Raw genomic sequence first — 24,603 nt, 5'->3', positions numbered from 1 at the left:
AGAAAGGAACAGTCTACCCTCACCTGCTTCATAGACTAGGGCGTTGGCTTTGGCTACAGCTCTCTTGTAGCACAGGTATAAGGCTGGACCCCACTGTGGAGCCAAAACAACAAAGCACAGTGAGAGAGAGAGGGATGGAGAGAGATTAAGAATTAGGTTAAAAAAAAAACACAGTAGAAAAACAGAGCGCTTCAAACGCACTATGCCAGTGTTGAGGTTCTTCTCCACCCGGCAGAAGGTGTGGGGGGCCACCTCCCCCTTACTGGGCAGCAGGAGGGAGATGTCTGTGACCCCCAGGGTGTGGAGGGCCTGGGACTCTGGGGCCCGGCGGTAAGTCAGGAAGGTGCGGTGGGTGGCGGGCCCCCCGGAGCTCAGGCTGGCTGAGCGGCTGTAGGGGGTGGTCTCGATCAAGTACCAGCCCTGCTTCACCACCTCTTTGCCCTCGTACAGCACCCTGGGGACCGGGGGAGGGGGCAGAGTCAGGACAATGAGTCAGTCAATGTCACTAGTTATACAGTTAACAGAAACCAATTTCTATCACTCATTCAAGGAAAGCTTTTCTTTTCATGTTTAGAAGACATCCCGCACTTTGTCCAGAATTAATGTATCATGTGACGTGCATAGCTCTTTCCATTAAAGAATCTATGGGTATGTATACAATTACATTTTGCAGTCATGTAAGGCTTGGCCAGACATGCTTAATTTAATGATTATGGCGGTTCAGGGCTACATAGCAATAGCATACAATAAAACCTTTGTGGTCACACGTACATGGTTACAGCATGCAGTATGTCGATAATTGCAAAATGCAAGCTCAAAGCATTGTTATGCATTAACTACAGTATGTGAACTCCAGTATGTGAACTCCAAGCACCATGCATAGCTTTAAATTGATGTTGTAGCTAATGTCTGACTCCAGCACACATTAGAATAGAATGATCATTTTTTTCATCACTGCTGGAGTGTCTCACCCGAGGTCAAGGATGGGTGGCTTGTCATGCCCACGGCGGTAACACAGGTACATGTGGGGGTTGTTGATGAGTCCGGTGCTCAGCTCGGCCGGGTGGCCCCCCTGGGTCTTCTCGATGCAGGTGAAGCCCTCGGGCACCTCCTCTCCCAAGCCCCGGGCGATCACCGCCAGGTCTGTGACCGGCTCCACCACCCGGCCCCCTCTCTGCTGGCCCTCTTCGTCCAGTAGGGCCGAGCCCCCCGGAGCCAGCCCTGCCACCACAAAATAGTCCACTAGCTGGGGGCATTTCTCCTCCGTCATGCCGCCTGTCTGCCAACTGCTGTAGAGAGGGAGGGAGAGTGGGAGAAAAAGAGAGCGAGAAGTAGAGGGAGGGGGAACCAAGGTGAGATTGCGCGATCTTGCTTATGTAAACATACATCTGGCTGAGCAGTTGATGATGAATGGATTTCTTCCTTCCGACAGTCATATAGAAACAAAACCTTATTATTCAAACTGACAATATTTGGTTCTCATCATTGGCAATAGATAAACAACCAGGAGAGTGATAACAATATCATTGCACGTGGATGCCGCACAGTCCCACACACACAAATATTTATTTTTGACTCAAAGGCCTTGAGTCATTCGCATTTCATACAGATATGACCCGTCAGAGGTAGTCTGAGGGTCAACAATAAGCTGCTAAGTTCTGCTGAGAGGGGAGATCCAACCAATTACCACTCATCCTCTCCCTACCCATTAGTTGAGTTTGTTTATTTCAGTATACATGGCAACTAAAAGTTGGATTTCATATGCATCAGGAAATACAACAAGAAAACAAAACAATAAATGTGAAACAGTTAGAAAATCAAGAAAGTTAAGAAGTTGTGGATGGGATCAGGCTTGCACTTCGGATGGTCAGCGGAGGTCCGTAGCCTCAGCAGCACAGAGCACACCTCTCCATTCCCAACTTCCTCTCTGTGCGTCGGGCTTCGTAGATAAGTCTATCCCTACCCTAACCCTTTGTAGATGCCAATCCTGCCACTGGCGCACAGGCTCACCATACATTTTGTGACAGTCAGAGTAGTGGACAACCTTCACTACTGCAAGCCATCTCTGCTAATGCAGTCCTATTTACTTCTGTAGTGTTGTGGCATTCAAAGCTAACTAGCCAACATCACTAGTAAGGTAAATCAAACCAAACGCCAACAAATACGTCAAATCTATTTAAAAGCTCATCAAAAAACTAAAAGCGATTCAGCGAATTATTAGAAACAAATTATGTGGATTCCTTCTCCAATCATTTCAGAGGGAGCATTACTGTCTAGAGAGCATTTATACAGGATGGATAGGCCTTCCTCACAGAGTGGATGAGTCGATAATTCACTGCTAGGAAGACAGGCCAGTGCAGGAAACTGCAGTCATTTTCATTATTCTTAGCAATGATTTAGGAATCCTTGTGAGTAAGTATTAGCTAGGTTGCCACTTGTTCGCCAATTGAAATTTAACTTCAGTTCATGGAAATAAATAGCTAGCCAGCTACTTAACCCTGTTGCCCAAAGATAAAGCTAGCTGGCTGCTTATAACGTTATCTGGCTAGTGAGGCTCGACCGGACCGGTTTATGTGTTGTGAAGCTAGCCATAGTAAGGATTAGGCACAAGTGGAATATGCGGTTTGCCTTCAAAATAAAAGTATGTAATTGACAGTGAATACATAGTAGAATTATGCCATACTTTTATTTTAAAGGCTAGCCGCAAAGTCCACTATTGTCCGACCACCATTAATCAAATAAGAACTGTCTTATAAATTAGGGTTATTTTAGATGATGACACCTAGCTATATAGTTAGCTAGCTAACTATTGCTACTGAAACATATGTCGTTTTGCTATGCTTTTGGGGAAGAACATTGTTTGCATCCATGAGCTATTTAGCTTTTTTTTAATGACCAGCACTGTAGGTGGGCGAGACAACTTTACCAGCATCATAGCATACGTATCGATGAATCGTTGTGACATATGAAATGATAGTGTAATAACTACGTAAAAAATGTAAGGTCCAGATTGGTCAACAAACTTATGACAGTCAAATAGTGTTATTTGACACGTTAAACAGTATATTTGACGACACGCAAAGACCCAAACGCGTTCCATAGAAATCCTGGTTGAGAATGAAGCGACTGAACAACGAAATAGCACAGCAAGTAAGGAAAATATTGGATATTGGTATCGGCCAAAAATGTCATATTGGTGTATCACTAGTAGAGGTCGACCGATTATGATTTTTCTACGCCAATACCGATTATTGGAGGACCAAAAAAAGCCGATACCGATTAAGAATCGGCCTATTTATATATATATATATGTATGTAATAATGACAATTACAACATTACTGAATGAACACTTATTTTAACTTAATACATCAATAAAATCAATTTAGTCTAAAAAATAATGAAACATGTTCAGTTTGGTTTAAATAATGCAAAACCAAAGTGTTGGAGAAGAAAGTAAAAGTGCAATATGTGCCATGTAAAAAAGCTAACGTTTAAGTTCCTTGCTCAGAACATATGAAAGCTGTTGGTTCCTTTTAACATGAGTCTTCAATATTCCTAGGTAAGAAGTTTTAGGTTGTAGTTATTATAGGACTATTTCTCTCTATACCATTTGTATTTCATATACCTTTGACTATTGGATGTTCTAATAGGTACTTTAGTATTGCCAGCCTAATCTTGGGAGTTGATACGAGCCTTAGATCATTAATATGGTCAAATCCGGAAACTATCATTTCGAAAACAAAACGTCATCATTTCGAAAACAAAAATAAGGAACCTTTCCGTATTTTATCTAACGGGTGGCATCCCTAAGTCTAAATATTGCTGTTGCACAACCTTCAATGTTATGTCATAATTATGTACAATTCTGGCAAATTAATTACGGTCTTTGTTAGGAAGAAATGGTCTTCACACACTTCGCAACGAGCCAGGGGGCCCAAACTGCTGCATATACCCTGACTCTGCTTGCACAGAACGCAAGGGAAGTGACAATTTTCCTAGTTAATAACCTGTTGAGGACAGAGGGCGCTGTTTTCACTTTGGGGGAAAATCGTGCCCAATTTAAACAGCTTCGTACTCAATTCTTGCTCGTACAATATGCATATTATTATTACTATTGGATAGAAAACACTCTCTAGTTTCTAAAACCGTTTGAATTATATCTGTGAGTAAAACAGAACTCCTTTTGCAGCAAACTTCCTGACAGGAAGTGGAAGATCTGAAATCGATGCACTGTTCTCGGGGCTGCCTATTAAAGTCCTTGATATTTATTAGTTTAGATGCACTTCATACGTCTTCCACTAGATGTCGACAAGCAGTGAGAGAAGAAATTGAGTGTGTAACTTGATCTGGGCTCGAATAATAGCTCTTGGCATGACGTGTCACCAGTTTCCTGTTTTCTGGAGAGCGCGAGAAGGGACCTGGATTTGCCTTCTGATAAGCTGTCGTTATGGACGACTAATATCTCCGGCTTTGATTTTATTTGATACATGTGACAATATCATCGTAAAGTATGTTTTTTCAATATAGTTTAATCAGATTATTGAAATTTTTTCGGGAGTTTTGCCGTGTTCCGTTCTCTGAGTTTGTTAACGATGGAGAGATTCGCGCCACTTGGCAAGTGTGCTTGCTAAATCGAGAGGGAAAAAGGCCGTTCTAAAACCAAACAACGATTGTTCTGGACAAAGGACCCCTTGTACAACATTCTGATGGAAGATCAGCAAAAGTAGGACCCATTTTATGATGTTATTTCATATATCTGTCGTACATGTGAACTAGTCGTTTGCGCCCAGAGTTTGGGCACTCTCTCGCTATACCTAAGCTGGATGTCGTAATGAAGTTATTTTTAGAATTCTAACACGGCGATTGCATTAAGAACTAGTGTATCTATCATTTCCTACTCAACATGTATTTTTTAGTTATGTTTATGAATAGTTATTTGGTCAGAATATGTGTCAGAAAAAGTGTCAGAAAAATATCCGGACGTTGTGGGAAAAAGATGCTACGTTAGCACAATGTATAACCACTGATTTCAGCTCTAAATATGCACATTTTCGAACAAAACATAAGTGTATGTATAACCTGATGTTATAGGACTGTCATCTGATGAAGCTTATCAAGGTTAGTCAAAAATTATATATCTTTTGCTGATTTATTCGCTATCGCTAACGTGCCTATTGCTATCGCTAACGTGCCTTGATGAATGAATGCGGTAGTGTGGTAGGCTATTGTAGTAAGCTAATATAATGCTATATTGTGTTTTCGCTGTAAAACACTTAAAAAATCGGAAATATTGGCTGGATTCACAAGAGGTTTGTCTTTAATTTGCTGTACACCATCGATTTTTCAGAAATGTTTTATGATGAGTATTTAGGTATTTGACGTTGGTGTCTGTAATTACTCTGGCTGCTTCGGTCCTATTTGTGACGGTAGCTGTGATGGTAGCTGCAATGTAAAACTGATTTATACCTCAAATATGCACATTTTTCGAACATAGATTTATTGTATAACATGTTATAAGACTGTCATCTGATGAAGTTGGTTCTTGGTTAGTTAGGTTGGCTTTGTGCATGCTACCTGTGCTGTGAAAAATGTCTGTCCTTTTTTGTATTTGGTGGTGAGCTAACATAAATATATGTGGTGTTTTCGCTGTAAAACATTTTAAAAATCGGACATGTTGACTGGATTCACAAGATGTGTATCTTTCATTTGCTGTATTGGACTTGTTAATGTGTGAAAGTTAAATATTTCTAAAAAATATCTTTTGAATTTCGCGCTCTGCCTTTTCAGTGGAATGTGGGAGGAGTTCAGCTAGCGGAACGCCAGAGCCAGACAGGCTTAAAGAAATTCATGTTAGCAGGCAATATTAACTAAATATGCAGGTTTAAAAATATATACTTGTGTATTGATTTTAAGAAAGGCATTGATGTTTATGGTTAGGTACACATTGGTGCAACAACAGTTCTTTTTTCACGAATGCGCTTGTTAAATCACCCGTTTGGCGAAGTAGGCTGTGATTCAATGATAAATTAACAGGCACCGCATCGATTATATGCAACGCAGGACAAGCTAGATAAACTAGTAATATCATCAACCATGTGTAGTTAACTAGTGATTATGTTAAGATTGATTGTTTTTTATTAGAAAAGTTTAATGCTAGCTAGCACCTTACCTTCTCTCCTTGCTGCACTCGCATAACAGGTAGTCAGCCTGCCATGCAGTCTCCTCGTGGAGTGCAATGTAATCGGCCATAATCGGTGTCCAAAAATGCAGATTACCGATTGTTATGAAAACTTGAAATCGGCCCGAATCGGTCAACCTCTAATCACTAGTATTTAGCACATTAACGCGTAAGAGTACTATGCGTAAGAGTACTATGAAAAAGTGAGAGTAGAGGAAATCGATGGAGGTTGGGCTCCAAAGGTTAACTGGCAAACAGGAAGTGGCCACTGGCAGCCTGTTTCCTGTTATATTCCAAGAGTTCATCAGTAGCTTCCTAGTGACACTGGAGCACGGTGACACTTCTCCAAAGGGGAAATTATGACAGGCTACAGTAGGTGATAATATACAGTGAGCTCCAAAATGACAATTTTTTGTTGTTTTGGCTCTGTACTCCAGCACTTTGGATTTGAAATTATACAACAAATACAATAACTTTGAGGTTAAAGTGCAGACTGTCAGCTTTAATTTGCGGGTATTTTCATCCATATCGGGTGAACCGTTTAGAACTGTTTTTGTACATAGTTCCCCCATTTTAGGGGACCAAAAGTATTGGGACAAATTCACTTATATGTGTATTATATGTGGATGCTAGCATGACGACGGACAATCCTGAATGAATTGTGAACAATGATAAGTGAGCAAGTTAGACCCACATATATAATACACTCCCCCCCCAATAATGCCGACCTCCCGTTATTGTAATGTTGAGAGGTTAGCACGTCTTCGGGGTATGATGTGTGTGCATCTCTAACTTTCTCACTCATCATTATTCACAATTCATTCAGGATTATCCGTAATAATGGTAGCATCAAAATGTCATCCAATTCATAAACAGTTCACCCGATATGTATTAAAATACCCTCAAATTAAAGCGGACAGTCTGCACTTTAACTACATAGTCATTGTATCATTTCAAATCATATGTGCTGGAGTACAGAGCCAAAACAACAAAAAATGTGTTACTGTCCCAAAAGTTTGAGCTTTTGAGTCTTATTAATGTCTTATAAAAATAAATATTTCAGTGCAGCATTTGATGCAAAACAAACACACCAGTATAACGGATCTGTTAGGCCCTAAGGCCTACAATGGTACTATAATAAAAGGGTGTTGCCCTGCTGGGAGCTTGTCAAGGACACTGAACCTCAGGGTTTTTCAGAAATTGCTGATGTAGGCTAATAATTGCTGGTTCCCTTTTTCATAATACCCTACGTGCATGGTAACGTGCACTTTCTATCTCTCACACACACACACGCTTGCGAATGTACACACAAACACACACACACTGGAAAACCCCTTTTGAGTACTGGATTGCCCCAATGTCCAACATGTCTTAATATTAGTCACAATCCTTGCGACTGCAAGTTATTTCAATATGTTTGTCAATATAACTAAGAAATTAATTCATTAAAACTGTCAGTGGTTTGAGCGAGAGAGCAAGCTCTGGGACTAGAGTGCCCACATCCTGACAAGAGGCTTTTGAAGTCCCATTCGTATGAAACCCAGTGCATCATAGATATAGAATTGAATACGCCATATTTAGACAAGCAACAAGAGAGAAGTAAAGGTCTTATTCCCCAGAATTATGACATGTCTGACAGTGCACTTCAGCCTGGAAGCAGTGGACCACCACCATGATCATACAAACTGACATCAATGTGAAGTATTAGACCATGGCCTACTACTGAAGAAGAGGGGTTGTTTTAGGGCAGGGGTTCGGTCTGTCATTCTGCTAGTTCCTTGCGGCCGTCAAGGACTAGAGTTGTGCATCCCTGCTTGGTTGAACTAAAGTCAGAGTTTCTGAGTCATAACTCATGAAAAACATCCACAGGCGTACACAGATGACATAAGATTCAAACAAGTTGAGCACATGAATTCGGGTCGCTACCCACTTCTCCATCTAGTCTGTATTGCATCTTGAACATATCAGCCAGCCTCTCCCTCTGGCTGCTTTTCAAGTTATTATAATAATTTACTGATGTTATTATTCAGTGGGGTGATACAATACTTAAACATACAAAAACAAAGTCTGTTGTGTGCACCCTGAGGGTTCACCAAGAATTCATTGAGAAACAGTGGCTTACACAAATTTGTCAAAATAGGCTAGCTAATGCTCAGAAACAAAACTGCAACTGAAAGCCTTCCAGCCACTCACATCATACCTCAACCTCCTCAGAAAAGTAGTTTCAAACAAGCAGGAAATAAAAAGAGCCACAAGATATTTAAAACAGATCATGAGTTTGGTTCTTCTTTTAATTCACCTGCTTTTGTTGAGCACCAGCCAGGCTGGAAGGCTTGAATATATATTTCCACAAGATTATAAACCTCTAATGCAAGCTACTGAGGAATGAGTCATTTCAATGAAAATTTTCTAGGAAAGGAGAAATTTACTCTACCTTACGTAGGTTAAATCCCCATATCAGTCAAATAAAGCAGTTAGTTATAGCTCACTGTGTATGTGAATTACAGTGTAGCCTTGCCCCCAACTGATTGAGAAGAGTTATTTCTGAGCCAGTGCAGTGACAACACTCAACCCGTACCCCCACATCTCTACAGGTGTGAGCTCCTGATAAGGCCACTCCAAACGGACAAGGAGAGCTCTGTTCAGGCTTGGCAGCTAGAAATCCTGCCCCCGAACTGGTAGACTGGCACTCTCACTATACAGCAGGTTCTCAAACTCCTGACATGTTTGAGAATGTGTGAAATGATGTATGTGAAGAGGTGCTACGCACATCATTTCACATGTCAACATTTCTTCATAGCTTTGTCAATAACACCCTCGAAAGAACAGATTTTTACTTTGTGTTTTGTAATACCTGGGGGAACATTTTGACAGCACAAAAGTGTGGAGATATTTAAAAAAACTCCCAGAATTGCCAATACTCACCACAGCACTCACAGAATGTATTTGAAATACAGCAGAATGTACAGTGCTAACAGCTGTTATGAACACTTGTATCTTGCAACTTAATGCCATACATTCTTCCTCAAAATATGCTTGCCAGCTGATTTGGGGAGTTTTTCCTAGCCACTGTGCTTCTACACCTGCATTGCTTGCTGTTTGGGGTTTTAGGCTGGGTTTCTGTACAGCACTTTGTGACATCAGCTGATGTAAGGGCTTTATAAATATATTTGATTGATTGAAATAAATTTGATTGAAATAAATTTGATTGATTTGCCTGTCAAAACAATGCTTAAGATAAAGTTGTGAGGGATGAATGCTGTCCAGAGGCAGTGCCTTTGCTCTTGTCAGAATGCTGCTGCCCATAGCTGGCCTTCAACCAGAGCCACAGCTAGTGACAGAGGAGGTATTCAGGGTCGCTCTTCCCAGCGAGATGATGCTGGAAGTCAGCGACAGGGAGAGAGATGCCTGGTAGCTGGTACAGCCATGCCCACGCCAACTCAGGGGCATCGCCACAATACCATTCTAAAATGGAGGCCCGGATGGCCCACAATGCCCCTTTTGTATGCACGGGGCAAGCACGTGATGACGTTAAGAGGGGACATACATTCACACAAATGCGTGCATAGCCTACACACACACCGTGAACAGAGTGAGGCCCAGAGGGGAGTACTGTACCACAATGGTCATTTCACAAGCGCACCACAATAAATAGCATTATCCAAAGTGTTGACAGTGTGAAAAAGCCATTATCACACACTGTTTACCAAAGACCACAACTCTGACTTAACAGAGCTGCTTGGAGGAAAAAAAAGTGTAGGCCTAGAAGAGCGATAGTGGAACAACACGATAGGGAACACTTCCATTAGTGTGAACTTAACTTGAAGGGGTATGATGATTAAATATTGTAGGGTGGTGGGGGGACAAATCCTTCTCTGTCCAGTCAGCATGTTGTTATGAAGGTGATCTTGGCCCATTAGACCACTAAAGAGAAGGCATGACCTACACCAGTGTTTTTGGCAGTTATCAGGAATCGACAAGCTATGCTCCTCCTTCTTGGAGTCAGTGTTACTTAACTAAAACTAGCACTAGAGGGTAGACTAAAATTGGTGTTAGATCATCGGATGTACGAGTAAGTGACATCTCATGGGCCAGTGCCAGTCCACAGTCCAGGGGTTGAGAAACACTTAATGACACCTCTCTAGATGACACGAGTCATGACTCCGAAAGGGGGGGTGGGGGGGGGGTTCATAAATAGCGGGCTGGGGATAGACGACAAACTAGGTCAACAATCCAACCTAAACATGGCCTGGCTGAGACATTCTAACTGAGCCATGGTATACCTGAGGAACAGGTATAAGGTTGATAAAGATTAGGCCTAAGCCTACCTAATAAGCTTCATGTGGATACTGTGTTTAATTTTTAATTCATCACTTTGTATTCAGCAAGTCAATAGTAGACAGCACGCACCATGTGTTGTTCTATATTTGACTCTGGGATTTTCAAAGTAGTTCTTAAACATTGTCTTGCTGATGTTGCAACACAGACTGGCAGAACTAAAATGATCAGGGTATAAGAGTGTCTTCGATGTGTATAACTTGCAGAGTTGATCCTTGATAATGCTTTGATAAATCTAAATGCCATCCACAATTAAATTCAGGAAACTTGATACAGGCAACCACAGTGGGAAAGGTTAGTCATTTCGCTTACTCCAAAAAAACAACACGACTAGGCCTACTTAGTCTCAATTCAAACAAAAGGTTTTCCTCTGCTAGTCACTCTCCTCCTACTCACTTTCCTAGGCCATAACAAACTAAAAGGGGTCGAGAACAAAACCAACACAGAGAGCCTCTCAGGCTGCATGGTCCCCTGACCACGTCACAACGCAACATTGTCCAGGGTGTCTGAATTCACCCTGGTAATACCTCAGGGCAAGGAAAACACACCATTCTCAAGACCACATAAGATTATAACAACAGTTCTGGTTGGTTCACCCGAAGTCAGAGAGCCAAACAGATTCCGAGACCTCGGTGGCCCTAACAGCAGGGTTCATGCTACCAGCGCTGTTAATTCCGCTCCAGCAGCGTCCATTGAGCCACGTGGCTGGCACTGTCTCTGACTGTCAGCACTCCTGAGAAATGGTTATTTCAAACGACGCTTCTATTTAAAGCCTGCTCAGAGAGTCAGTTCTGCCTCTCTCTAATAAAGAGACCTGCTTCAGAAGCACTCTTCTTCTCTCGCTGTTGCTGCTGAAGTATTAGAATTCAAATTCAAACGTCTCCAGGTATTGGTGTGATAACTGACTTCAACATACAGCAGCTTCCCAGGATTTCTGGAAAACTGTCTCCCGTGGGCCTCGTCAAAATGTAAAGGATTAGCCTATTGCCAAACAACAACATGGGAAAAGACAAGAGACCTAACTGTTGAAATGAGAGGGAAAAAAAACAATGACAGACACTTGAAGGAGATTAAGATATCTAGCTATAAATATCCAAGACTCCCTACTGGGCGAGGCTGAGAGCATCATGAAAGGCACTTCAGTCAATGCTGGCTTAAGTGTACAATATGATGCACCAAGCAACGATCTCATTATCTCGGATTTGGATACTATCCATGAAAATAAAAAGTGTCCGTAATTTTTTTTAGATGCTAGAACCAAGATGTATCCATCCACATTTAACAGTTGGTAGGGTACTAGACAATGTTAGAGATTTTGGTGTGGGCAATTGCCAATTATTGTGATTGTTCTACCAAGATCAAATGCCCATATTGTCCTTGTTGTGGAGCACTGGGCTTTGGCCTAACCCCTATGGTAATGTGGCTAAAGTGTTTATGCTAGTTTAGTGGATAGAGGACGGAGGGACAGACTTTGCCTTTATCTGGCAGAGATGGAGTTCGGAAAGAGAAAGAAAGGTAGAGGAAGGAGGGATGAACTACAGGCTGTAGCAAGGGAACTGGATTTGTGTGTGTACGACAGGGGGGATAGACACAGTGTGTGTGTGTGTGTGTAGGTGACACACTGATGGTTGCAAAGTCAGCTAGGGCTGAGAGAAAGTATGAGCAACAGAGGAAGACAGGATTGAAGGGACAGATGACAGGGAAGAGGCAGAGAGCATGATAGCCAGAAAGAGAAAAGGAGAGGAGAGAAAGGAAGCGTAGAGAGAGAGGTTTATTTTAAGCAGTTGCCAGGTTTGATTTAGCCAGCACAAGTGGGATGATCATTACATTGCAGTGGACAAATATATTCCTTGACGTTGAACGAGGTGGACTATAAAATGTGGCTATAACTGATATTCATGCATTTCTCTAGTAAAACTTTACATAATTTCCCCTCTTTGTGTTGCATAATGCAGCATACAGTAGGCCTACATATTACACACAGTATGAGTCTTAAGTGATGCTCTCTTTTGAGAACAGTCATTTACACTGCGTTAGCCATAGCTAGTGAGGAAAAGATACAGGATGCAAGTGAAAAGAGGAGACATCCATCGCAGATGGATACATAATCTTGACACTGGCCATTTACCAATGGGGCTCGAGGCTATAGAGCTGTTCTCAAAACTAATCAGAGTGTATGTGAGTGCAGACAACCCAACAGTAGCGATACGGGGCTAAGCATTGTGAACCAGGCCCTATAGCACAGTGTATTATGCGGCTGTTACAGCAGTACAAAGGAGAGATTCTTGGACAGGTGACAGACTGGCTAACTGTTACTAAGCCCGTTTCTACAACAGCATCAGGTTTGCTGTTAGGAGTAACCCGTTTAGAGAGGCTGACAACGATACACAGGTTTAGGCTGACAGAGGGGTTACATGAGTTTCAATGGCCTCCCAACCTGACTTCATTGTGGAGTGAGGAATAACAAAGTCTGTTTGCTTTCCATCTGCATTATCAGTGATCACAGTGCACCTGGACTCCACCAGGAAAAGTAGACCCAACCTGCATCATCTCACAAATGTATTCACATCATATTCTCCCAACACGACACCCACTTCCTAATCCGATATTCACTAGTTGGATGACGTGCCACTTCCTCAGATTGCCTAAGCACTTTCAACACATGAATGTAAGACCTCATTCCTCTTCTCTTATGATGACGAGGGAGGGCCATACACATCTGAGAAGGACTCTCTAGCCTTTCCTCAGAATCAAATTGTATTTGTCACATTACGGTGAAATGCTTACTTACAAGCCCTTAACCAATAATGCAGTTCAAGAAATAGAGTTAAAATATTTACAAAATAAAGTAAAAATAAATAAAAGTAACAAGAAATGTACATAATAATGAGGCTATATAAAGGGGGTACTGGTACAGAGTCAATGACTGGGGGTACGGGTTACTCGAAGTCATTTGTAAAGTGACTATGTATAGTTAATAAACAGAGAGTAGCAGCAGTGTAAAAACAAAGTGTAGACCGTCTGGGTGGCCATTTGATTAGTTGTTCAGCAGTCTTATGGCTTGGGGGTAGGAGCTGTTAAGGAGCCTTTTGTTCCAAGACTTGGTGCTCCGGTACCGCTTGCCATGCAGTAGCAGAGAGAACAGTCTATGATTTGGGTGACTGTAGTCTGACAATTATTTGGGCCTTCCTCTGACACGCCTAGTATATAGGTCCTGGATGGTCCTTGCCATACTAGAAGGTGATGCAACCGGTCTGGATGCTCTCGATGGTGCAGCTGTAAAACCTTTTGGAGGATCTGAGGACCCATGCCAAATCTTTTCAGTTTCCTAAGGGGGAAAAGGTGTTGGTGTGCCCTCTTCACAACTGTCTTGGTGTGTTTGGACCATGATAGTATCCACATCACCAACAAACTAAGGAACCTGAAGCTCTCTACCCGCTCCACTTCCGTCCCGTCGATGTGAATGGGGGCGTGTTCGGCCCTCCTATTCCTCTAGTCCAGGATCAGCTCCTTTGTCTTGCTCACATTGAGAGAGGGGTTGTTGTCCTGGCACCACACTGCCAGGTCTCTGACCTCCTCCCTATAGGCTGTCAGGCCTACCACTGTTGTCGTCAGCAAACTTAATGATGGTGTTTGAATCATGCTTGGCTATGCAGTTGTGGGTGAACAGGGAGTACAGGAGGGGACTAAGCACGCACCGCTGAGGGGCCCCAGTGTTGAGGATCAGCGTGGCAGATGTGTTGTTGCCTACCCTTACTACCTGGGGGCAGCCCGTCAGGAAGTCCAGGATCCAGAGGGAGGTGTTTAATCCCAGGGTCCTTAGCTTAGTGATGAGCTTTGAGGGCACTATGGTGTTGAATGCTGAGCTGTAATCAATGAACAGCATTCTCACATAGGTGTTCCTTTTGTCCAGGTGGGAAAGGGCAGTGTAGAGTGCAATTGAGATTGTCATCTGTGGAACTGTTGGGGCGGTATGCAAATTGGAGTGGGTCTAAGGATTCCGGCATGATGGTGTTGATGTGAGCCATGACCAGCCTTTCAAAGCACTTCATGGCTACCGACGTGAGTGCTAAGGGGCAGCAATCATTTAGGGAGGTTACCTTTGCTTTCTTGGGCACAGGGACTATGGTGGTCTGTTTGAAACATGTAGGTATTACAGACTCGGTCAGGGGGAGGTTGAAAATGTCAGTGAAGACACTTGGCAGTTGGTCCGTGCATTCTCAGAGTACACGTCCTGGTAATCCGTCTGACCCTGCGGCCTTGTGAATGTTGGGATGTTTAAAGATCTTGCTCACATCGGCTACAGCGAGTGTGATCACACAGTCGTCTGGAACATTTGGTGCTCTCATGCATGCTTCAGTGTTGCTTGCCTCGAAGCGAGCATAAAAGGCATTTAGCTCGTCTGGTAGGCTCGCATCACTGGGCAGCTCGCGGCTGGGTTTCCCTTTGCAGTCTGTAATAGTTTTCAAGCCCTGCCACATCCGACGAGCGTCAGAGCCAATGTAGTAGGATTCAATCTTAGTCCTGTATTGATGCTTTGCCTGTTTAATGGTTCATCTGGGGGCATAGCGGGATTTCTTATAAGCATCCTAATTATTGTCCTGCTCATTGAAAGTGGCCGCTCTAGCCTTTAGCTCAGTGCGGATGTTGCCTGTAATCCATGGCTTCTGGTTGGGAAATATAAGTACGGTCACTGTATGGACGACATCATTAAGGCACTTATTGATGAAGCCGGTGAATGAGGTGGTATACTCAATGCTATTGGATGAATCCCGGGAAGATATTCCAATCTGTGCTAGCAAAACAGTCCTGTAGCGTAGCATCCGCGACATCGGACCACTTCCGGGTTGAGTAAGTAACTGGTACTTCCTGCTTTAATTTTTGCTTGTAAGCAGGAATCAGGAGGATAGAATTATGGTCAGATTTTCCAAACGGAGGGAGAATCTGTGCGACACTGGGTCATAAAGCAAAGGTCAGTGGTTTGATAAAGTTGGTGAGGAATGAGGCCAAATTTCACTATTGAGATGAAATGGTATATGACTGCTGGCTGGTATGATGACATCATACTGACACACTCCCTGTATTAGCCAACTGAACATGTCTCAAGATAAACCCTGGTTCCTCCTTCTAAACATTCCGTTTCCACTTCATTGTTATGACATTCAACATGGACCATTATATTTTGCATTAACTTACAGGTTTATGTAAATGTAGCACTAGTGTGAAAGGTTAAGCAGAAACATAAGCAATCCCTCATGCACAAAGCATAGCCTACATCTGCAATGAGATATGATGTGAAAAGGGAACTGGGAGATAGCATTCCACCTTTAGTGTTTACACTGAGGAGATAGTCTGAGTGAGGCAGACTGTTGGAGACTAGACATGATTTCAGATAAACATTCTTTACGGAAGGCTCTAACACTACTGACCAGACTATACCTTGAAAAATCCTAATTCAAAGTAAATAGCAACCTTCAATTCTGGAATTTGAGCTTCTTGACTGAATTGAAATGTAATTGACTCCCAACCCTAGTGCCCAGAGAGTTATGAACACTGACAATGTGTTGCTTTGAGGTTCCTTTCTTCAAGAAACATTCCCCAGCTGTAGCAAACCCCTAACAAGAGGTGACAGGTCCCAAGTGTGATCGCAATCTCAGGTATCATGCAGACAGACTACTGTCTACTGACATGAGGAGGAGGCGGCTGTGAAAGAACACTGGAGAGCCATAGAGAGGTATAGTTAGCAAAAGCTGATAAGTAGGCCTAAAAGAGGACAGAGTACCCTCTGCAAACTATTTCCCAAATTCAACTACAAGGTTACATTGAGTGCTTTAGATGCATAAGGGGCTTTGAGAAAGTTGCCTTTATGGATTTTGTGACGATAAGTGGAAACAGTCAGTGGACTTTTAGTTGTGTCACAAAAAGACTTGCTAAATCAATGATGATTAATTAGTTGGTGCATGGCTAATCTAACTAGTCACTCATTTTCCACTAGTGTAAGTGGTGAGGATATGGAACAATCAACAATGCAAGCCTCCGTTGTCTATGCAGAGGAGTAGCTAAGTAGGCCTGCCAGCAGCGAATAGCAGTTGTAATATTATATTACTCATTTCATGTCAGGTAGCTGTAGGCTCAGTTCCTCTACTACTTAGAACAGCTTCTCTTCATTTTAGAAATTAGTGTAAAGAAATGAATCATCTAAACCATCTGTCCAAACCTGTACCCACAGCATCTACACATACATTTAGACTAAGTGTGCTATTTTTTTTATTTAACCTTTATTTAACCAGGTAGGCCAGTTGAGAACAAGTTCTCATTTACAACTGCGACCTGGCCAAGATAAAAACAAAAACAAAAAAAACAACAGAGTTATACATAAACAAACGTACAGTCAATAACACAACAGTCAATAACACAATAGAAAAATCTAAGTACAGTGTGTGCAAATGTAGAAGAGTAGGGAGGAAAGGCAATAAATAGGCCATAGAGACAAAACAATTACAATTTAGCATCAACACTGGAGTGATAGATGTGCAGTAGATGATGTGCAAGTAGAGATACTGGGGTGCAAAAGAGCAAGAAGATAAATAACAATATGGGGATGAGGTAGTTGGGTGTGCTATTTACAGATGGGCTGTGTACAGGTACAGTGATCGGTAAGCTGCTCTGACAGCTGATGCTTAAAGTTAGAGAGGGAGATATAAGCCTCCAGCTACAGTGATTTTTGCAATTCGTTACAGTCATTGGCAGCAGAGAACTGGAAGGAAAGCCAGCTAAAGTAAGTGTTGGCTTTGGGGGTGACCAGTGCAATATACCTGCTGGAGCGCGTGCTACGGGTGGGTGTTGCTATGGTGACCAGTGAGCTGAAATAAGGCTGGGCTTTACCTAGCAAAGACTTATAGATGACCTGGAGCCAGCGGGTTTGGCGACGGATATGTAGTGAGGGTCAGCCAACGAGAGCATAGAGGTCGCAGTGGTGGGTAGTATATGAGGCTTTGGTGATAAAACGGATGGCACTGTGATAGCAAACTGGATGTAGTCTGAGTAGAGTGTTGGAGGCTATTTTGTAAATGACATCGCCGAAGTCAGGAATCGGTAGGATAGTCAGTTTTACGATCGTATGTTAGGCAGCATGAGTACTTCTCTGTGCGAGCTCAGTACACCACAACAAAGTAGGCCCACAAACCTACAGCTTATTTTCCCCAAAATGAAAATCTAGGTGTGTCAAGTTGAAATCATATTTATTATATTTTGTCTGGAATTGAGTCATCTGTAAGGAATGAATGGGCAAGAAAACATGCTGAGGATTACTGACAGCATGTCGATGTTGAGCTCAATTGACATGTGCAAATTGTTATTTTAACAGGGGTTTGTACAGCAATGTTTAAACATCAGGAACAGATAGCGAGGACATGTCATGAGACCAACACAACAGTGTTCAAAACATTCCATGACAGACTGACCTGGTGAATCCAGGTGAAAGCTATGATCCCTTGTTGATGTCACTTGTTAAACCCACTTCAATCAGTGTAGATGAAGGGGAGGAGACAGTTTAAAGAAGGATTTTTAAGCCTTGAGACATGGATTGTGTATGTGTGCCATTCAGACAGTGAATGGGCAAGACAAAATATTTAAGTGCCTTTGAACAGGATATGGTAGTAGGTGCCAGGCGCACCGTTTGTGTCAAGAACTGCAACGATGCTGGGTTTTTCACACTCAACAGTTCCTGTGTGTATCAAGTATGATTCTCCACCCAAAGGACATCCAGCCAACTTGACACAACGGTGGGACGCAATGGAGTCAAAATGGGTCAGCATTCCTGTGGAACGCTTGACACCTTGTAGAGTCTATGCCCCGACGAATTGAGGCTGTCTTGAGGGCAAAAGCGGGGGGTTGCAACTCAATATTAGGAAGATGTTCAGGCTAACTGTTGTAGAAGATAACATCGCATGAGCATTCCAAAAATCATGTTTGTGTTTAGCCTACAATTCTCCCCGCCAACAGATATTTGACCCTAAACATCACCTATGAGCTTTAAAACAGCTCTATCATTGGTCCCTATTCAATATCAGCACAAAAAAATGCTACGGGCAAAATATTTTATTCCATATGCTGAAACATGAAACACATGGGGTTAACATTTGTTTGAAACATTGTAAATGGGGAAGAATATCCAAACAACCGTATTGCCAAAATGATAAATAAATCAAATCAATGACAGGTGTGAGGCAAGATGCATGACGCTGTCAAAATAGTAACGTTATGCATCGAGAGTATCATTCTTTGAGGTACTCCCCAATGGCATAGCACACACCCCCGCAAGGCGAGCTCAGAGATTCTTTTCCGGCAAGGAAGCTTTATTTATATAGTTATTTGAGATTAAAATTTACATTTTTGTGGGGGATCATAATATTTATTCATCCTTTATTTAACTAGGCAAGTCAGTTAAGAACAAATTCTTATTAACAATGACAGTCTAGCCCGGCCAAACCCGGACGACGCTGGGCTAATTGTGCGCCGCCCTATGGGACTCCCAATCACAGCCGGATGTGATGCAGCCTGGATTCGAACCAGGTACTGTAGTGACGTCTCTTGCACTGAGATGCAGTGCCTTAGACCGTTGCACCACTTGGGAAAATATTTGTTAAGGATTTTCAAAATACTTCCATTATTACTCATTTCCATGTCGGCTCTATGCCTGGAAATGCCCTTGTCCGGTGCAAAGGATTCCTATTTCAAACAGTCCAAAAAAAGTGTTAAAAAAATTATAATTTAACTGCCAATATTGGATATTAACTGAAAAATGTTCTTATGTAGTTTCTTGCAATATCCCTCTGTGACTTTAAAGAATAGCTCTCCCAAAACTGTTATTCCTAAAAGACGTGTCCCGGGGTTTGGTCAACTCCGCCAGATTTCTCTAAAATCCTAAATTAATCAGGAATGAGCAGGGTCAGCATAAGGAACCCTTATTCATGTCCTCATTACATGTAGTGCAACAAGACCATTCACTGTCTGTAAAGTTATCAACTTTTGACATGTTTAAACAAACAATATTGGAATCACCATGGTCAGAACCATAATCTGTCAACTGCATCTGCCTGATAAATTAATATTCTTTGTTCAAATATGCTACATTTAGTTAGGTTTTAGAAATCATAAAATAACTGGAAAAACAAAATTGATACAGTCTGTGTATACCACTTGAAAAGACGAAAAACGTACTATTCAACTCGTAAAACAAACTCCATCAGATTTTTGTCTAACGTCAACTCCATGAGAACGCTGAAAGATCAGACAGAATGGTTGTTTTTAATAGGGTATTTTCAAATGAATAATTTTCTATATTTTACAAATGTATTTATCTTTTTTTTGAGACACAAATATGTCTGTCTTGAGTGTCTGTTGTCAACTCCTTCAATATTTGAAGTCAATTTTTTTCTGGTCAATATTCTGAATAAATATTGCTCGGACCTCGAGGGGCCCACGAAACTACGCTACACTACTGGTATACCCAAATCGTTGTGGAAAATTAAGCATTTGCAGGATGTAGGTATGCTTAATACTCAAGCAGAAACACGATAAATGCACAAAGTACCATGAATGGACAACACAGTATATGAGATGGCAAATGCAGAGAAATGCGTTCCAATGCAAAGCATGACGCACGCGCAGTACAACGTCAAATATCCTTGATCAATGTCCGAGCTGGCAACATATTTTTACATTTTGGACTAGGGGCAGGGAGCACCAGGCGATGTAGTATTACTACCAACCTTTAATTGCTTTAAAATCGGTTGTACCATATACATTTGGGTCAGTGCTTGGTACCACTCATTGGATCACGACACGGGCCAGCATGAGAAATAGCCTAACGTTACACACACCACACTACTGTTTTATCGCTTCGCACATTAGCCGGTTAGCGCAGCACTACGGCCACAGATACTTTGGTATTTTGGCTAACAACTATTATTGTGGGTTTCGAATAAAAAACTCGAGGGGGTTTGAGTTGTCACCATACCTGAATTGTGTGACATTAATCCAGAGCAGAGACAAGTATTAGCTAGCTGACGTTACTTAGCTTCCTAGCTAGCTAACAAACAAAATATTGTGGGGACACTAACGCTACTACCACAATTTAACTAGCAATATAATTTACCTTGTAATCCTTGCTGGCAGTTCCGATTGCTCACTTTGGATATCATCCTGTTTAGGACATATTTAGACATTTAGCGTCCATGTTTGCGGTCGTGTGTACCATAGAGTCGGTTTCTAATTAGAGCCAGTGCAGATGTCTGTCGTATCAGTCCGCTTCTTGCTGGTTGGGAGGTTAGCTGCAAACAGCACCTTCGGTCGAGATGGAAACTAAAACACTGTCGTACTTCCAGTGCCACAGACCGAAAGAGCTCTCAGAACACAGAAAATTGCGCCTTGGTAGTGCGCTACTATTTTACTAATAGATACAAACTAGTTATTAATTTGTTCAACACCCTGCCGTCTATTGTTGTGCATTTAAAAACACGTTTGCTGTGGCAATATTCATTATAAAACTAAAGGAAATTGCGAGGGTAAAAACAATTGGTGGACACCCCCGCGTGCATGCAGCTGTTGGGTTTTGTTTACAGCTGTCACTGTACTGAAGACCAGTGAATCTGTTATGACAACGCGGATAATAATACAATATAAAACCAGCCTTTGACAGGATTTTTTATTTTTTGTAAAATAATGTTAAGGTACAAATATTTTCTTGTTAGGTTTAAAGATGCACAGTGGTTTAGGAACAGTATTTACATCATACATGGGTTCCCTGGATATTACAATTTAAAAATAAAGATGTAAAATAAACATTTAAATGTATTCCTCTGAAAACGCAAAATACATATGGTTTTGACCCTAAACATAAAGCAAAAATGTTTTTATTACAACCGTAAAATATACTGAACAATAACACAGCAATTAATATGGCAATCTGACTGATCCCTATCACACATAACTTCACTGTTCAACAGCAGCCCCTACTGGCAGTGTTATTGCCGTGCATGGTCTTCAACTACACTGTTATTGCATAACAGACAGATGCTGAGAGATCTATGAAATTGTAAGCGCAGAGCCTCCATGTAGTCCTAAAAATCGGAAATGAAACCTCAGGTTCGTTCAAGCCGTTCCTATAGAGGAAATTAATGAGGTTTGGGGCTAAACGCCGCAAATAAGGTCCGAGGTTAACACATCCTTTGATGATTTTATATGCTTTGTCTGTTAACATGACCTTTATGAATTATGAACCCTTTATGTGCTTATTTTGATTACATAAATGCTTCAAAATTCACAAAAAAGTAACTTTAGGTGATGAAGATGATCTCATAGAACAAAACATAAGATCTCCTAAGCCTGTGTTTTCCACACAGGCCTTGTTTTTTGCATTTATCAAAACAAACCCCAAAATAATTTCTCCATAGGCTTTGGCCAACAAGCCATGGTGGAGTAAGCCTAGCTCCAATAGTGCCTACAAAAAGACCACATTACTATTGCTCTCTATAGGCATGACAGCTGAAACATCAAATTGCAGCTGTGAAGAATTGCCAAGACGTGAGACAAATTCACTTGGTATAACTAACTAATACTGAGGGGGAAAACATAAATGAGCAAATATTGCTCCTTTTCTCAGTAACTAAAAACTGCAGTGTACATATTCAAACTTTAGGATACACATGATAATTTTGGGCTCCTGAGTGGCGCAGCGGTCTAAGGCACTGCATCACAGTGCTAGAGGTGTCACTACAGACCCTGGTTCGATTCCAGGCTGTATCATAACCGGCCGTGATGTTGTGTGCAGCAATTGGCCCAGCGTCGTCCGGGTTAGGCTTTGGCCAGGGCGTCATTGTAAATAATAATTTGTTCTTAACTGACTTGCCTAGTTAAATAAAAGTAAAATAAAACATTTAAATAATTGCATGAAGAAAATGTTTCAACAAGCCAACTATATTGGCAAAGTGACCGATATCTCTCTGATGCATTACGTAACATTGTCACAGATTCTAAATCAAACAACTAGTAGAGCTTCACCCTGGACTAATCAAGCAGGACAACCAATGGCGGGCGTGCTCTTGGGTTTTCAAATGACAAATTGCAGAATAATAGTGAAAACAATAAAAATGACTTTCTCTGCATTTCAAGCCTTTTCTCACACCAGGGGAAGATAGAGATCATATAATCATCACACCTCTTGAGTCAACTGCCAGCGCTGACCCTGAAACTAACTGGTACTTCATCAGAATACCCTTCAGACCCAATCTAAAATATACTAGCCACACTTACATGATTCCTTCTAAACAGACAAGACATTTCATCCACTCTACCCTACAGTCCAATTAAAAAAAGGCCTCATTCAAATCTCCATTATATAGCCTATCAATTCAAATAGCACTTCAAAATAATATTTTCAGTTTAGGTTGGGAATGCTCCACAGTGCAGAACTAAACAAAATCAGAAAATACAGGAAACATGCCACAGAAAATAGGGAACACAGGACTAAGCAATGCAGAAAAACTTGTAACACTTTCAAATTTGATTTTCACGCTAACTTGATATTTTTTATACCTCCTCATTAATGGCTAAATTGGAAATGCATTATTATGACTCTTCAAAATGACTTGTGGTCTTACCAACACCACCAGCCTAGTAAGAAACAAGATATAAACTCAGCAAAAAAATAAACGTCCCTTTTTCAGGACACTGTCTTTCAAAGATAATTCGTAACAATCCAAATAACTTCACAGATCTTCATTGTAAAGGGTTTAAACACTGTTTCCCATGCTTGTTCAATGAACCATAAACAATTAAAGAACATGCACCTGTGGAACGGTCATTAAGACACTAACAGCTTACAGACAGTAGGCAATTAAGGTCATAGTTATGAAAACTTAGGACACTAAAGAGGCCTTTCTACTGACTGAAAAACACCAAAAGAAAGACGCCCAGGGTCCCTGCTCATCTGCGTGAACGTGCCTTAGGCATGCTACAAGGAGGCATGAGAACTGCAGATGTGGCCAGGGCAATAAATTGCAATGTCCGTACTGTGAGATGCCTAAGACAGCGCTACAGCGAGACAGGACAGACAGCTGATCGTCCTCGCAGTGGCAGACCACGTGTAACAACACCTGCACAGGATCGGTACATCCAAACATCACACCTGCGGGACAGGTACAGGATGGCAACAACAACTGCCCGAGTTACACGAGGAACGCACAATCCCTCCATCTGTGCTCAGACTGTCCGCAAAAGGCTGAGAGAGGCTGGACTGAGGGCTTGACGGCCTGTTGTAAAGCAGGTCCTCACCAGACATCACCGGCAACAACGTCGCCTACGGGCACAAACCCACCGTCGCCGGACCAGACAGGACTGGCAAAAAGTGCTCTTCACTGATGAGTCGCGGTTTTGTCTCACCAGGGGTGATGGTCAGATTCGAGTTTATTGTTGAAAGAATGAGCGTTACACCGAGGCCTGTACTCTGGAACGGGATCGATTTGGAGGTGGAGGGTCCGTCATGATCTGGGGCGGTGTGTCACAGCATCATTGGACTGAGCTTGTTGTCATTGCAGGCAATCTCAACCCTGTGCCTTACAGGGAAGACATCCTCTTCTCTCATGTGGTACCCGTCCTGCAGGCTCATCCTGACATGACCTTCCAGCATGACAATGCCACCAGCCATACTGCTCGTTCTGTGCGTGATTTCCTGCAAGACAGGAATGTCAGTGTTCTGCCATGACCAGCAAAGAGCCCGGATCTCAATCCTATTGAGCACGTCTGGGACCTTTTGGATTGGAGGGTGAGGGCTAGGGCCATTCCCCCTCAGAATTGTCCGGGAACTTGCAGGTGCCTTGGTGGACGAGCGGGGTAAAAATCTCACAGCAAGAACTGAGAAATCTGGTGCAGTCCATGAGGAGGAGATGCACTGCAGTACTTAAATGCAGCTGGTGGCCACACCAGATTCTGACTGTTACTTTTGATTTTGACCCCCCCCCCTTTGTTCAGGGACACATTGTTCCATTTCTCTTAGTCAGATGTCTGTGGAACTTGTTCAGTTTGT

General features: G+C 42.1%; 1 protein-coding gene across 1 annotated transcript in view; it reads right to left on the bottom strand.

Annotated features, from left to right (window-relative positions):
- LOC120048469 (DENN domain-containing protein 4B-like) overlaps positions 1 to 20,935 on the bottom strand; it is a 41,639-nt gene extending 20,704 nt beyond the window's left edge. The window contains exons 1-4 of the mRNA XM_038994460.1: positions 20,677 to 20,935; positions 972 to 1,289; positions 202 to 454; positions 24 to 93 (exon numbers count right to left, since the gene is read on the bottom strand). Coding sequence (XP_038850388.1) covers positions 24 to 93; positions 202 to 454; positions 972 to 1,270 — 622 coding nt within the window. The 5' untranslated portion in view covers positions 1,271 to 1,289; positions 20,677 to 20,935. The remainder of the gene's footprint in view (positions 1 to 23; positions 94 to 201; positions 455 to 971; positions 1,290 to 20,676) is intronic.
- Positions 20,936 to 24,603: the final 3,668 nt, after the last annotated feature.

Source organism: Salvelinus namaycush, chromosome 5 (genome assembly GCF_016432855.1).
Source record: "Salvelinus namaycush isolate Seneca chromosome 5, SaNama_1.0, whole genome shotgun sequence".
Taxonomy (NCBI): domain Eukaryota; kingdom Metazoa; phylum Chordata; class Actinopteri; order Salmoniformes; family Salmonidae; genus Salvelinus; species Salvelinus namaycush.
The sequence above is the reverse complement of the archived record's forward strand: the minus strand, read 5'-3'. Positions and strand labels throughout refer to the sequence as shown.